General features: G+C 38.4%; 1 protein-coding gene across 4 annotated transcripts in view; it reads right to left on the bottom strand.

The window, feature by feature from the left end:
• Nucleotides 1–15,919, bottom strand: part of mpped2 (metallophosphoesterase domain containing 2) — a 177,615-nt gene that overhangs the window by 116,500 nt on the left and 45,196 nt on the right. For all 4 annotated transcript variants that reach the window (XM_008106423.3, XM_062980229.1, XM_016992821.2 and 1 more), the window contains exon 3: nt 5,538–5,719. In XM_008106423.3, coding sequence (XP_008104630.1) covers nt 5,538–5,719 — 182 coding nt within the window. The remainder of the gene's footprint in view (nt 1–5,537; nt 5,720–15,919) is intronic.

Here is a 15,919-nt window from a genome sequence, read left to right as displayed (position 1 = left end):
TGATGAGACTCATTATTAAGCTGGGAACCTTCTATCCTCCCTTCCTCCATTCCCATGTCAGTGTGCACCTGGCTGGCGTGAGTGGCTTCAGGGGAACTGAACCTGTACTCTCGCTTCCTCATCTTCCAAAGCTACAGGCCTTTTGGGGAGATTCTGAACCCTCTTTCCTCATCAGAGTCAATCCTAGATTCAAGCTGAGTCACAACAAAAATAACAACTACACAAATACCCCAATTGTACAAGCAATTGGAACATGTGAATACTTGTATGGTTGCTAATGTGTGGTCTAGGAGACATGCTTCAAGATCCCTCAAGATATTGTAAAAGGTACAATCTTTTGATTGCACATTTCAGATTTACTTACAATCAAGCTCTGCTACTTGGAGTGGACAAATGTGCTTGGCTATATCTGGGGAGGGGGTGACATCTTTGACAGTAAACAGAATCTACAGTTTGGAAGATAAGGAAGGCAATGAAGTTCTGATTTAAACAGTATGAGAAGAAGTGTTTCTCTTCTTACAAAGAGCTCTACTTGATTTCCGGATTTGGGTACATAACGTTAGTCACATAAAAAGTCAGATGAATAGGAAATATCAATTGTTACTCAAAAGTATTAGAGACCACAATATAAGGCCTGCTTAATCTTAACATGAATATGTAATTCATAGCTATATATTCAAACACCACCTCTAAATACACATTCATGGAGAATTCTTAATTTTCATTTTCCCATTTATAATCTATAGATTTTCCAGTCATTTTCATGTACTCACATCATGACATATACAGCTTTTTACAGGAGTAGCTGTTAGTCTGTTTCAATAAAATCTTGTGGCAACTTAAAGAATGATAAGTTGTACTTAGCATAAGCTTCTGTGGGTTCCAGTCAAGTAAATCTTGTCACTCTTTAAGATGCCACAAGCTTGTTTGTTATCTTGAATGCAAATGATAAAAGTGGATATTCTAATATACCATGAAAAATGCAGGTGGAGGAAAAAAAATAAACTAGCTGCCACATATTTTAATTCTTCCCTCACCCCATAATGCTGTGTTTACTGCAAGGTCAGTTAAGTTACTATAAGGGATTTTTAATGAAAACAATTATAAATTTAAAATAACTGTGTTTAAAGCATTTAACAGTCACTGGGGTCAAGTGATTACAGCAGTTACAAGACCCCTGGGATATGTTCGCACCAAAACAAAGTGAATAAATTACCTCGACCAGCGTGTGTAATCACTAAGTGACCACAAAGGTCACACAGTGTACAAGCCCAGATGACTTTCATGCAAAAACCAATAATAAAAATTTATCAGTTAGGTAGAAGACAAAGAAAAGAAATGTTAAAAGGTAATAGTTACTATATAGCAGAAAGGCTGGATACAGTAGACTGCTGGGCATGGTTAATGAATGGGATGCAGAGGTAGCAAAGGAAAATTTGTTGGCAAAAGGAAGAAATGTTGATTAGCTACAGTGAAGATCAAATTTCCTCACCTATAACACTAAAATGTTTTCTGTTGTATAATTATTATTGCTGATTATTATTATTATTTTATTATGACACAGCAAACAAGATAGATATGCTGGATTTCATATCACAAAATCACAAGTCGAACACTTCCCAAGTGTCTAGGACTGTGTGATGTATTTTCGGATGATGCTCGCAGATCCCAGCAGGGTGGTCTTTCGCAGTTGGCAGATTGTAATTTTGTCAATGTCTATTGTTTCCAAATGCCAGCTGAGATCTTTTGGCACAGCACCCAGTGTGCCCATCACCACCGGGACCACCTGCACTGGTTTCTGCCAGAGTCTTTGAAGTTCAATCTTGAGATCCTGATAGCGGCTGAGTTTTTCCTGTTGTTTTTCGCCAATGCGACTGTCACCTGGGATGGCAACATCAATGATCCAAACCTTTTTCTTTTCCACAATTGTGATGTCTGGTGTGTTGTGTTCCAGAACTTTGTCAGTCCTACAGTATCTTTGCGTGTTCATTTTCCAATACTTTTGCAGGTTTGTGATCCCACCAGTTCTTTACTGCTTGGAGGTGGTACTTGAGGCATAAATTCCAATGAATCATTTGCGCCACATAGCTGTGCCTCTGTTTGTAGTCTGTCTGTGCAATTTTCTTACAGCAGCTGAGGATATGATCAATGGTTTCGTCAGTTTCCTTGCACAGTCTGCATTTTGGGTCATCAGCTGATTTTTCGATCTTGGCCTTAATTGCATTTGTTCTGATGGCTTGTTCCTGGGCTACAAGGATCAGGCCTTCTGCCTCCTTCTTCAGGGTCCCATTCGTGAGCCATAGCCAGGTCTTCTCCTTATCAGCTTTTCCTTCAATTTTGTCAAGGAACTTTCCATGCAATGTTTTGTTGTGCCAGCTGTCAGCTCTAGTTTGTAGTGTGGTTTTCTTGTACTGGTTTTTTGTCTGCTGTGCTTTGAGGAGTTTCTGATTTTTGACTTCAATCAAAGCAGGTTCTTCACTTTGCTTTACATATTCTGCCAGGGCATGTTCTTCTTCTTTGACTGCTTGTTTTACTTGTAAGAGTCCTCTGCCCCATGATCTTCTAGGCAGATATAGCTGGCCAACATCACTGCGGAGGTGCAGTGAATGATGAATGGTCATGAGTTTTCTTGTTTTTCTGTCCAAATTGTCCAGTTCCATCTGTGTCCAGGTTGTTGTTGTTGTTGTTGTTATTTCTTGTATTACAGACACCGGAATGAAATATCTTTGCTAAGGAGACTTTAAAAAAAAAAGACAGTAGTCTTCAACTGTCTGAAAGACTATGATAGAATACATGATAGAGCAGACAAGCTCTCTGTTATTCTAGAGGGAAAGGAAAGAATCAAAAGGCAGAAAGGAAGCAGATTTTGTCTACACATTGAAAGAAACTATCTAATGTACAAGCTGATTGACAATGGAACAGGCTGTCTTGGAAGGTGACCAGCTTGCCTGCATTTTAGTATTTTGCATTTAGCAAGATTGGAGACCATCTGCTAGGCATGCTGTAGTTGCATCCTGCACTGAAAATCTGAGATTGAATTAGGGAATTGGCTTGGATTATTTCCAATATCACTTAAACTCTGTGACCCTAAGAAAAGGATAGACTCTGCCTGTGACAACTAAACAAGTATGGTGAATAGTGTGCATCCTATGAAGAGGACATGAAATAAAATGACTGGAGATATACACAATGCACAGGATTCTGTTGCCATAAAAATACTTCTGGACTTTGCCTTTCTGGGATTGAATCTGGGATGCTGTTAGGAACCCATCACCTAACTGTGATGGTCCAGTCCTTCCTGGAAGATCCATCTTAGAAGAAGGATGTTTTACTTCACCTTTTAACCTAAGATGCCTAGAAGGTATCAGAAGGAACTATGTGTATCATTTTTTTTGGACTGATCCATAATGCAGAAAGTACAAAGTACTTTTAGTTGAAAAGGGACCATGGTTAACCATGGTGATAGAATGCAGAAAAATGTAAAGCACATTCATTTCTCTAATTTTTCACAGGACTGGGTGATGTAAAACAGGTCCTTAACATCTTTAAATATTGATATGTAAAAGTAATAAATCCGCTTATCAAAAGTCAGTTTTTCTGAGTCATGCTATATTCTCTCTTCCAATAACTGTATAAATACACATTACAATCTGAAGCTTTAGTATTGCTCTGCATCTAAAGAAGCGGGTTTATGTCTTCAAACATTCATGCTAAAACAAAAACCAGCTAGTCTTAAAAATATTTCTCCCATTTTCTTACCCCTTTTTTAGGCTACAAGAAGCAAACATGGCATTCTTTGAAAACTCAATTCATGGAAGATGTCTCTGTAGCCAAGCCATCAATGATGAATTCTAACTCAGTTCCCCTACACCAGTGCTTCCTAAACTTTTCCACTTGTGCCCCTTTCCACCCAAATTTATTGTATGTGGTATAGGTATATAAAATAGGTATAAAATCAAGCATTTGCTGATAAAATCAGCATTTTCAAGGTTTGCTAAACAGGTTGATTTACCTTTTTTTTGGTACAGCTGAAGCATTTTCTGCAGAGTCCACTGTAAACACTGCATGTTGTGGCTAACAAATCTGTGTAAATGTCTAAAACAGCCACAAGGTTCAGAACCAATTTTTCAGGATCCCACCATGAATTAAGGAATTAGAACCCATAGTTTAAGAAGCAATGTTCTATACTGCATCTGAAAGAAGGGACATGAAGATTGTTCCTTGTATAATCAGACTACAACACAGAATTGAAAAGTAGGAACACACTATGCCAAGTATGACCTCAACACATATATAGAAAGAGGGAGAGTTAAAAAATTAAAATTAGCAGTTCTGTGTTGCAGTCAGATTTACAAGGATATATATATAGTTTAAAAAGTTAAAAATCAGCATTTTTTCAACTGCTTTTTATATACAAGGCAGGTGCTCAAACCCTTCAATGTTAAAAGAAAAGGAAAAATAATCGCAAGAAGACAACAAAGAATTTGAGAAGTGAAATGAGAACATTGGAAAAGCTTGAAGATGGTCAGTAGACAGAGAGAGGAAAGGGTCAGCAAAAGGCCAAAATATGAAAAAGCACCTATTTCTGTTTTTTAAACTTAAAAAAACCTTTTATGAACCAAAAATTCACTTTTCTTATTTCCCCAAGGACCTTCCAAGGGAAACCAGTGGGACTTAATGATGCCATTAGAGGCCTTTAGAGACACGGTCACCAGACACAAGCCATAAGACTGCAATGTCAGAGCCATACTTTAAAAGACTTTTTATATAATGATGCAGGTTCGTTTAGACAAGTAAAACTTTTCTTTCTTTCTTTTCTTAAAAAGGCCAAGTCATTCTTTAGGGTCATCTTGCCATTCTCATCTTCTTACTACCTTCTTCCTCCTTTACCAAATAATTCTCCACCCACATACAACTGGCTTCAAAACTTCTTATATCACAATAATACCTGATAACATGGACATCCCCTTATCTCAATTTAGTGAAATCATTGCTGCCTTTCATTTGACTTGTTGATCCATTATGTAAACTTATTAGTGCGTGGATATACTTAGTAAAATTCAGCACTGTAACAGGTGCCTTGCTCCTTGGAGACTCCGTAAAGCAAAAGAGGAGCCATCAGTCATCAGGAGGTTAATAAAAGCCTGCTCCACTTGATCTGAAACATATGTTCATCACACAGCGTCTTGTGAGCTACATTTTCTACTGCATAAAGAAAAAAAATGAAGTTGCAGTTTTGCTATTCTTTTTTATACAAGATCAGAATATCAGCTATTCTTCAGGATATTCACAACAGGGACTTCACAGCTGCCACCATGAGATACCAGATGATCAAGCACCAGATACCAAAAATGCAAGATCAAGCACATATATCCATGCTTAATTAACAGAATTGTATTTTGAGCACACAGAGAATATAACAAGTGACAAGGCTGCCGGGTGAGTGCTCTTCAAAGCTCTAACACAATTAGGAGGCTGTAACTGACACTTTCATAGCAAAGGTTAATTGGGGTCACCAAAATGCAGTAATTTCTTACCTAACCAGTCATTAAACTTCTTAACCTCAGAAGGCAGGCCCAACTCAGTGAAATCCCCTGTATGAAGCAAGATGTCTCCGTAAGGCATCTGGATTCCATCTGTTCTGGAGTGTGTGTCCGAGATGCAGACAAACCGTGTGTGGCCTGCTGGTTTCGGGGTGTCATATGGAATCGGATCAACCCTAGAATGAACATAAGATACCCTGTTAAAGTTAAACTTGATACCATGCTGAACACAACAGACATAATTCACTCAAAAAGTGTATATATCATCCATTTGGAAGACTTCCATATTCACCAGAGCACTATATATTCACAAGGCCATGAGCACTAAGGCATGTTAGAATAAAAAACTTGGATACACCTTCTACACCCCCATTCAGCTATCTTATTCCATGGCAGGTTAGGTATGCTCCAAGATGGAGAACCATCTGTCATGAGTGTTGGATGAGGAAGAAATGTGCAGACTTCCATTCCCTAAAAGACCTCATCATATTGCCTGAGAGCATAACATGAATATGTATACACTGATTGGGGAGAAGGGATATAAGGCTGTTGTAGACCTCTGCAAGCATAAATAGTAGATAGATTGATTATTCCACTATAATAAAAGATACAAATACACAGAAAATAGACACTAATCACTATGCTAAAACTCCTAGAATATTGAGCTAAAATAAATTAAAACACAATAAAAAGTTTGATAAAATGGGATTAAATTACAAGATGAAAGCAGGGGAGAAAAGTGATGAGTGTAAAAAAGTTAGTCGGAGGGGTCCCTTGTCATCACCATGATAAGGGACCCCATTTTGTGAGATAAAGAGATCTCTCAGATTTGGCTATGCAGCAGACTAAGTGTAGATTCTTCCCAGACAGAAAATAAGACAGACTGACAATTGGATCCCAGTTGGTTATTCTGGACAAGAGCGGTATAAATAAATAGTACTGTTGGTATGAACAGAAAGTAAATATTATCTCATAACATAAATGTTGGTTTCTATCAGTATATGTAGACTAAAATGATATAAAGACACAAAATACATAATGTTTTAACAATGTTGTATCCCACCTTGAGCCGCAGGGAAAGGTGGGAAATGAATTCATTATTGTTGTTATTGTTACTATACTATATATTATCAGTAAACATATATTATTTCTCAAAAAAACCTGATTATGTATTTGTTGTTAAATAGTATCATTTCTCACTTTCTCAAATAGTTACACCTACAAAATGTTTACAGTATTTAACTCACTACAACCACCCTGAACTGAAGCCATTAAAGTTTGAGTATCCCTTTCCTAAAAAGCTTGGACTACTGGTGTTTTGGATTTCAGATTTTGTTAAAAAATGGGACTATCTGTGTTTGCAAACATGTACATATACTCACATATTTTGGAAATTGAATGGAGTCCAAACATGAAATTCATTTATATTTCAAATGCACTTCATACACTACGAGTATTTTTAATCATTTTGAGCATGAAATAATTTTGTGCCGCCCTGAGTCCCCTCGGGGAGAAGGACGAGGAAGAAATATCAGAAATAAAATAAATAAATAAATATCTTAGCCATCCATGTGAAGGAGTTTGGGTTTTAGAAGACTATGGGATTCTGGAAAAGTGATCCTCGAACTGTATAGCGACACTTAAATCGCACTTTCATACTTGTAATTTAATCCAGATGCTAACATATTTAAACATAACTGATAACAATGATTTAGCAATTGCAGACCAAGAACACAAACTTTTATCTTTGAAAAATAGTGGACAGTGTGTACTTTATTAGTTGGTTAAAAGCACAAACCTTAGAAGGTAAAATATCTCCATATATGCCATGAAGCACAAAGAGACAAGGCATTATTTTACAGTTTATTAATCTAGAAAAAAAATTAATCTAAGAGAATATTTACACAGATTAAACAACAAAAATTATTAACTGCATATGCAAGCTTATATGCCTTTAGCTAAGTTTTACTTGAGAAAGGGTCAGAAATTACAAGTTATTAATCAATTCCGAGAATATGGAATACGATGGTGATAAAACTTAAAAATAAAGTTAAGAGAAGAGACAGCCTCTACATTTTTCTACTCATATCTGTGTGTCTTTCTTTGCAATGGCAAAATATTATATATGTAGCAATGAATATATAATATAGGTCCTGTTTAGTCCTGCATTTTAAGCAAATATAATGAATAGGGCAAAAAATAATATGTCCCATATAACTGTTTAGTAAATCTTAACTGTAACATATAATTCATGGATTTTCCCCATGGCCTTCTTAAGTAATTAAGGTTCTTATAACAGGCAAAAGTTATGGAGACTAAGAAATGTCATTACACAGAAAAACATATGTTTATCTTTTGTCCTACTTCTTCCTTCCTATGAAATAAAGAAGGTTAAATTGTTTTTGTTTGATTCTTTAGGAAAACATCACAGTATAAACACATGGCTTTCTACAGCTAAAACCTAGTATCACTCCAAGGACTGCTTCCTCCAGGAAACAAACATGCTTTCATTCTTTACAGAGCCGTGTTCAATCTGTCTATCTGCATTAGGAATGAATAGATTTGTTGGACCTGTGACATCCCCTTTTTCTTATAAACTTACACTGTATTTCCCTAGTTTCCTCCAGCTCATTTCCAAATCCATTTGCTATTTTCAGTTTTCAAACTCTTTTTTTCCCTACAGGGAGAAAAAGGAAGAGTACTCGAAGTAGCAGCTGAGCAAAGGCAATTTTCTGTTCCATGCCATAAGTGAACCAAACAAGGCAAAATATTTCCAATATATTTAGAATCCGCAGCTTTTTCAAGCAAAAAAAAAAAAAATGGTGCCCCCACATTGCTGGCCCCTTCTTCTGTGCTGCCTGAAAATGAAGCTGGCATGCAGAAGTTTAGCATGTCAAGATTTTCCTGGCTGACGTATTAGGAAATGGGGAAAAATGTTGAGTACCAGTAAGCCAGGCTGTTTTTCAAGCTCAAAAGCAGAAGCAGCCCTAAAATGTAACAATATATTGAGTTTTAAAATTATAATTCTTTATTCAGTGTTATTTTTACTAAAATGCATATTCTGTTGCCTTTCCCTCCACTTTGACAAAAAGTCTGGTTCCTTTATGTAACAGGGCACATATATAAGCCATGGTTCCACATGTTGCCGCATGCCCAGAAGCGTCAGTTGTTATATTTAGAAGATTTACAGCCCAAATGATGAAACATGAAAGCTTCCAGGTTTTGGCTCCCATTCTCTTATAACCTTGCAAATCTTCTAAGGAGGAGTGAGAGCCCTTCACAGTGACATGGGAAGTAATGTGGGAGAGGAATCAGCAAGTAATGATATAAATTCAACTACTTGTCTCAACTGAAATGGATCCACTGGATCAAATGTTCAACAGTAAGCCAAGATGTATATAAATGCCATCAAACTAATGGAATTTTTCTAGTTGAGGCTACAACTGGATTTAAGCAATTGTCTCACTCTTTCATTCATATTCATGGATGTGTCTGATGGATCTAGTACTCTTCCATCAATAAAATGATCTCTGCCATACACAGAAAAGCATCTCTGGATTCCACCCAATATAATCTCCATTTGGAGATCTCCTGTTTGGCACAAGTCTTCCCATGCAAAGAAGGTGGACATAGCACTGAATGAAACATGCAGAATCATCACGGGATGCCTTAAACCTACACCTGTTGATAAACTCTACAAGTTAGCTGGCATTGCCCCTCCTGACGTGCGACGGGAAGTTGCTGCTAACGGTGAGAGAAAAAAGGTTGAACATTGTGAAAGCCACCCACTGCATGACTATCACCCTCCTCCCACCAGGCTCAAATCAAGGAAGGGCTTCATGAGAACCACCACTCCTCTTGATGTTCCTCCAGCAACAGCAAGGATGTCCCTCTGGGCAGCTAAACCTGGCAATTCTAACTGGATGGCCCCCCAAGAAGGTCTTCCTCCAGGGGCAAACCAAGAATGGGCAACTTGGAAGTCCCTGAACAGACTCAGAAGTGGAGTGGGCAGATCTAAAGACAACTTGGCAAGGTGGCACTACCTGGAGGAATCCTCCACCTTGTGTGACTGTGGAGCTGAACAAACAACTCAGCATATGTATGCTTGCCCACAATGCCCTGCCTCATGCACGGAGGAGGAGTTGTTTAAAGCTACAGACAATGCGGTTGCTGTTGCCCGCTTTTGGTCCAAAACTATTTAGTTGCTTGTGATTTCTTTTCTTTTCTATTTTATTTCCATTATTTGAAATGTATTTGCTGTACCAATGCTTTTGACACGAAATAAATAAAATCTCCATTTAACCCTAAATATTTGCACATGTAAATACACACATGGCACACACATTAAGTCTCTTCTGTTATATATCCAATATCCTATTTGCACAAGTACTTAATAAATTTGACAGCCCCCTTATTTTAAGATCATTATAGTCTTGCCCTGGTGGCGAAGTGTGTTAAAGCAGTGAGCTGCTGAACTTGCAGACCGAACGGTCGCAGGTTCAAATCCCGGGAGTTAGAAAATATGCCAATGTGAGTAGATCAATAGTTACCGCTCCGGCGGGAACGTAACGGCGCTCCTTGCAGTCATGCCGGCCACATGACCTTGGAGGTGTCTACGGACAACGCCGGCTCTTTGGCTTAGAAATGGAGATGAGCACCAACCCCCAGAGTCAGACATGACTGGACTTAACGTCAGGGGAAACCTTTACCTTTACCTTTACCTTTATAGTCTTGCCTGTTCTCAGAGGGAACTGCTGTTAACTATACTCACCTGTCCTATAACTTTTTGAGTATGCCTTTGAAGGATTACATGCCCTTCCTGTATTTTTTGAATAGCAACACAACCAAGGACGTATGTTTGCGCATTAGAGAAAGTGATCCTTTGAGTAATAACCCCCAGCTCCACAGTGGAAACAAATGCTAGAGTTGCAAAGGAGTCAAAGGTTGAGGAGCATCTTAAAACACAGTATCCCATTATCTGCCTATGATCCACCACTCAGAGATAAAAATTGGCAAGGTCATATGCAAAGACACAGACAGACCTGTCACTTTCTACAGAAAAACCTGCCTATTATTGCATGAAACAGCCATTAAAATAAAATACGGTGTTACTTGAAAATGTACAATTTGCCATTTCAGAGTTGGCAAAAAAGTTTTAAAACATGTGCAAAAATATTTTAAAAATAATAAAATAGTATATATCAAAAGAGTCTATAACTATTACTAACGGTTACTGGACACAAAAGTGGTTAATTGTGGGGCAATACTGGCAGAAATCTCTAGTCATGAATCTCACCATCCCCCAAAGTAGCACTCATAATAGCAGCGCCTGAGGGCGTCTGCTTCCTTTCCCATTTCTTGGTCTCAGTTCATTTGTTTTCACAAAAGGAAACTCAACTGAATGGAATGGAATTAAAAATGTGCATAGGGGTTGTGGTGTCTTGATAAATGTGAAGAAGTCAGCAGACATGGGGGCGGTTCATTCTATTCCTCTGTATTAGGTGTGAGAGACAGCTAAGTTCCTTTCATTACTGAAAAGACTGAAGTGGAGGTTTAAATATTCATTTGAGATCTTTGCTTGTTATTATCTACCATACCATACTTATGTCAATGCTGGCACTGCCATCTTTTAGTGTAATATTTATTTATTTCTTCATTCATTCATTCATTTGGGAGAGGGGAGGGAAGGAGGGAGGGAGGGAGGAATCCAAATTCATACTGGCAACAAAGAGTGCCATGGCGATGGAGCGACCTCTACATGACTCCATATTTCTGGTGCAATTCTTGTGCAAAAAGAACATCTTTACACAAATAGTTTATTCCTCTAAAGGTGAAGCTATTTACGTAAACATATTTTTTCACATTTGTTACATTCTTCCTCTTATATTAGTAGTAGTGATATTTCAAACACCTCCTGGTTTAGGAGCACAGTTAAGCCTATCTCATATTGGTCTAAGCTCTACAAATTAAGGAATAAGAAAGGCAAGAGGGATGCCTTACTAGATCTGCCTTATGATCAATAATGACGTTGTACAATGTCACAAATTCTGATTGCTTACTCTCCGTGTATTCACAATTGCCCTTGTTTTTACAGGCTGAAATGTCAACAAAGGCTATGAGTGTCTAAGACCAGAAAAAATGCTTGTTTGTTTATTATTGTTATTATTACATACAGAATGTGACACCATGCTTCAGGGTTAGATATCTGAAAGACAACTTCAGACAAAGCTACCTAGAGAACATTTGAGATCTTCAGCAGAGGCATTGTTGCAAGCCCCAGCACTTAAGAGGCGAGGCTGATGATTACATTAATAGGACCTTCTCTGCTGCTGCATTTTTGCGGAGTTCCCTCTCCTGGGGAAAGAAGATGTGTTCCACAGTAGATGTGTTTCAAAATGATATTTTCCCCCATATGTCCTTTTATTTATTATTTTACACTTACTTTCAGTATTGTTTTTAACACTGTGTGCGTGTTAATTGAAAGAAGCAACTGAATAGCACTATTTTCAGTGCTAAATAGATTTAATAAAATGATTGGAAACAAGCTTATAAAATGCATCAGATATTTTGTTTCCATCTTCCTCAATGATATCTGTTGGAATGGTATTATAAACAAAATCCAGTCACAGTTTAAAAATTCCCAGGGTTTAGGCATTTGGAATGGAATCATAGCACTATAATTCTGTAATGTGAAAAGCTGGTAAATTGGTAACTCTTTTTGAATGCCAAATGGTAAATGAGAGTTGATGAGTGAAAATCAACAACAAAAGGCAGACAACCATTCCAATTTTAGTCCCTTTTTTGTAAAGGAGATATTATGTAATGAAATAAGAGATTGATGGATGTGGTACTCAATTATAAGAAATGGTCATCATAGGCTATCACTTGCAGCCGAGTATGATTGCCTTTCAATTGTAGAGTCTTGGCTGTGGGTCCATAGGTGACTATAGAGACCTACTTTGGATCCACGTGTTCTTTTGCAGTGAGAACATCAATTTCTAGATGGAAGGCAGTCCCAACAAGGATTGGCTTTATGCACCTTCTTTTTGATACATTCTCCCTTTTGTCCTCAATTTGTGCCTCTTTGAATTCCACAACACTGTTGGTAACAGCTGATCTCCAGTTAGAACGCTCGAGTGCCAGAGCTTCCCAGTTCTTAGTGTCTATGCCAGTTTTTAAGGTTGGCTTTAAGCCCATCTTTAAATCTCTTTTGCTGTCCACAAACATTCTGTTTTCCGTTCTTGAATTGAGAATAGAGTAACGTTTTTGGGGGACGGTGATAAGGCATTCGAACAATGTGGCCAGTCCAGCAAAACTGATGGTGGAGGATCATAGCTTCAATACTGGTGGTCTTTGCTTCTCCCAGAATGCCAACACCTGTCCGCCTATCTTCCCAAATAATTTGCATGATTTTTCGGGGGCAACACTGATGAAATCATTCCAGAAGTTGAGTGGAACATTTGTAGATGGCCCTTGTTTTGCAAGCATATAACAGAGTTGGGAGGACAACAGCTTTATAAACAAGCATCTTGGTATCCCTACAAATGTCCTCAAACACTCTCTACTTCATTAAAAAATACTGCACTTGCAAAGCTCAGGTGGTGTTGCATTTTTGTGTCAATGTTGACTTTTGTAAAGAGGTGACTGCCAAGGTAGCAGAAATAGTCAACATTTTCTAATGTTACACCATGAAGCTGAATTTCTGGTATTGCAGAGGGATTGGTTGGTGCCTGCTGGTAGAGCACTTTGGTTTTCTCAATGTTCAATGAGAGGCTAAGCATTTCATATATTTCTGCAAAGGTTTTTAAAGTGGCTTATAGGTCATCTTCTGAATGAGCATTAACAATATCATCAGCATATTGGAGTTCTATAACAGATGTTGTTGTGACCTTGGCTTTGGCTTTCAGTCTGCTGAGGTTAAACAGTTTGCCACTGATGATTTGCACATTGATAGGAAGCTTCCCATCAACAAGGTGCAGTATCATAGCTATGAAGATAAAAAATAAGGTTGGAGCGATAACACAACCCTGTTTGACACATGATTCCACCTTAAATAGGTCACTTTGGAAGCCATTGCTGTCCAAGACTGCTGTTGTCATGTCATCATGGAGGAGCCACAGGATATTCACGAATTTAACAGGACATCCAATTTTTAAGAGGATGGTCCAGACTGCATTGCAATTCACTGTGTCAAATGTTTTTGCATTTGACAGAGGTTGATTTTGTTCCCTGCATTTTTGTTGGAGCTGTCGTGCTGTGGAAATCATATCCACTGTTCCTCTGGAGGGATGAAAACCATTCTGGGATTCAGGGAGGTTGTCTTCTAATAAAGGTAGAAGGTGGTTTGCAAGGATTCTTGCAATAATTTTTCCAGCAGAGGTTAAGAGAGAGATACTACAATAGTTTCCATAGTCTGTTCTTTCTCCCTGTTTGAAAAGGGTGATGATAGTGGCATCCTTAAAGTCTGCTGGGTTCTTCTTGGTCACCCACACTTTTTCAATGGAATGATGGGAGTTATTTCAGCTCAGGTCCACCTTCTTTAAAGATTTCAACAGGGATCCCATCAGGGCTGTTGGCTTTGTTACTTTTAATTGGCTGATACTAGACAGTGCTGCAAGCTCCTCCCTGGTTTGTTGTTGTGGGTTTTACAAGAGGACCTATTCAGCCACGTTAGAGCTGCGGTTAGGTTACTACAGTGCTCTTTCCAATGTGGTGCAACTGATTCTTTGTCCTTTAAAAGTTTAGTTCCAGCTGATAAATGTAGAAGGTGTATGCCATGAGCGTTATTACCACGTTTGGTTTGGAGGGGGGTGGGGAATCCCTATTCTTAGGCCTAGCCAGAAGCAAAGTGAACAGAGAGTTGTGGAATGCAATGTACAAGGCTGGTGATCGGTTTTTACAGCACACTGAGATTGTTTTTCAAAATCCCAAGGTTTAAAAACCCAATGGAGTGCACCTGTCTGCTGTGGTCAACTAATTTTTTTTATAAGACATCTGAAGTGGAGTATTGACGATGCCCTGGCTTTGTTGGGAGGGAAGGCATTAGGCGGAACTGGGGGAAAAACATTGTTGGTGTTTACCTTAACACCCTCAATTTGGGGGTGAAGGGGGATATCTGGAAGGGCTCTGAATTCCGGGGCTTGGGAGCATCTTGAGATTTTCCCACTTGGGGCTGGACTGGGGGGGGGGGGGATTCCCACTTTCTCTTATAGAGTTCTAGGGTCAGGAAGGAATGCCCTGGAATAGCCATCCAGGCCAACAAGCCATTAAGTGGGCTGCCCCTGGGGTCATGTGTTCGCCCAGAGGTAGACAAAGAGGTAGTCACTGGGATCATGACCTATTTCTTTGTTGCTCCCTCCAGGTTAGTTGTACTGCACAAGATTGCAGTTTAAATAGGTCAATAAATAGCCTATCATTTTATATTTTGTTGTCTGTTCTCTGATTTTACATCACATTTTAGTTCCTTGATTCTTTCTTGGCATTTTAAATATGTTTTAGATAGGAGGAATTTCAGTTCAAGTACATGTCAGGAACTGAAGAGTCCTAATAGGCAGAAAAGTTTGGTTAATATCAGTATCTTCTGCCATGGAGCAATGACCACTGCCATGATTTTATACAGATGGGAAAGATTTAATAGAGGTTATATTAGATGGGAACAATAATTAAGGCTAACCAATCTAGTCACGTGGACACTAACTTGTTAAATATAAAAAAAAAAATCTGCTAGATCCTAACTACTCCACTGATGCTGATAAGTTAACTGCTTTCACCACTATATCAGAATAAAGTTAGTGGCAGCCCTGTAAACAAAATCCTGCAGAAGTGACCCCCATTCTCCAATCATAACTTGCAGAGCTACAGTCTCCTTTAATAAACTTCTACTGTTAGGCCTGAAACAACCTAGACATTTAAGAATTTTTTAGGCTACTAGACCTAAGTTCTCAAACTCTATAAAACTGAAGTACATGCCCATCTCTGGTGTAATTCTAATGATTTGAATTAAGTACCTGGAAGTTACAGCAAGAAAAGCATCACTTTCCAAGAGAAGTAATGCTGACAAGTTCTTAACCCTAACCTTGTTGGCAAGCATCAGAGTCATAAGATTGTCTTAATGAGAGAAATAAAATGGCTTCAGTTCAGACCTCAGTATAATGAATTGAATTTCATTTACTTTGTTATAGGATAAAGATGGTGAAGGTATCACAGTTCCAAATGAGCTGTGGATAGCAAAAGGGGAGAACAGAAAGAATCCATAATCTTGATGGGACACTAAAGGTCTGTTCATATCATCATTTAAAGTTTAGGAAGTTAAAAAATTATCTCAGAATTGCATCTGCGCTCCATATGCAAGAGCATGCATGGCATATGGGTGCATC

This window comes from Anolis carolinensis, chromosome 1 (genome assembly GCF_035594765.1).
Source record: "Anolis carolinensis isolate JA03-04 chromosome 1, rAnoCar3.1.pri, whole genome shotgun sequence".
In the NCBI taxonomy this organism is placed as follows: domain Eukaryota; kingdom Metazoa; phylum Chordata; class Lepidosauria; order Squamata; family Dactyloidae; genus Anolis; species Anolis carolinensis.
The sequence above is the reverse complement of the archived record's forward strand: the minus strand, read 5'-3'. Positions and strand labels throughout refer to the sequence as shown.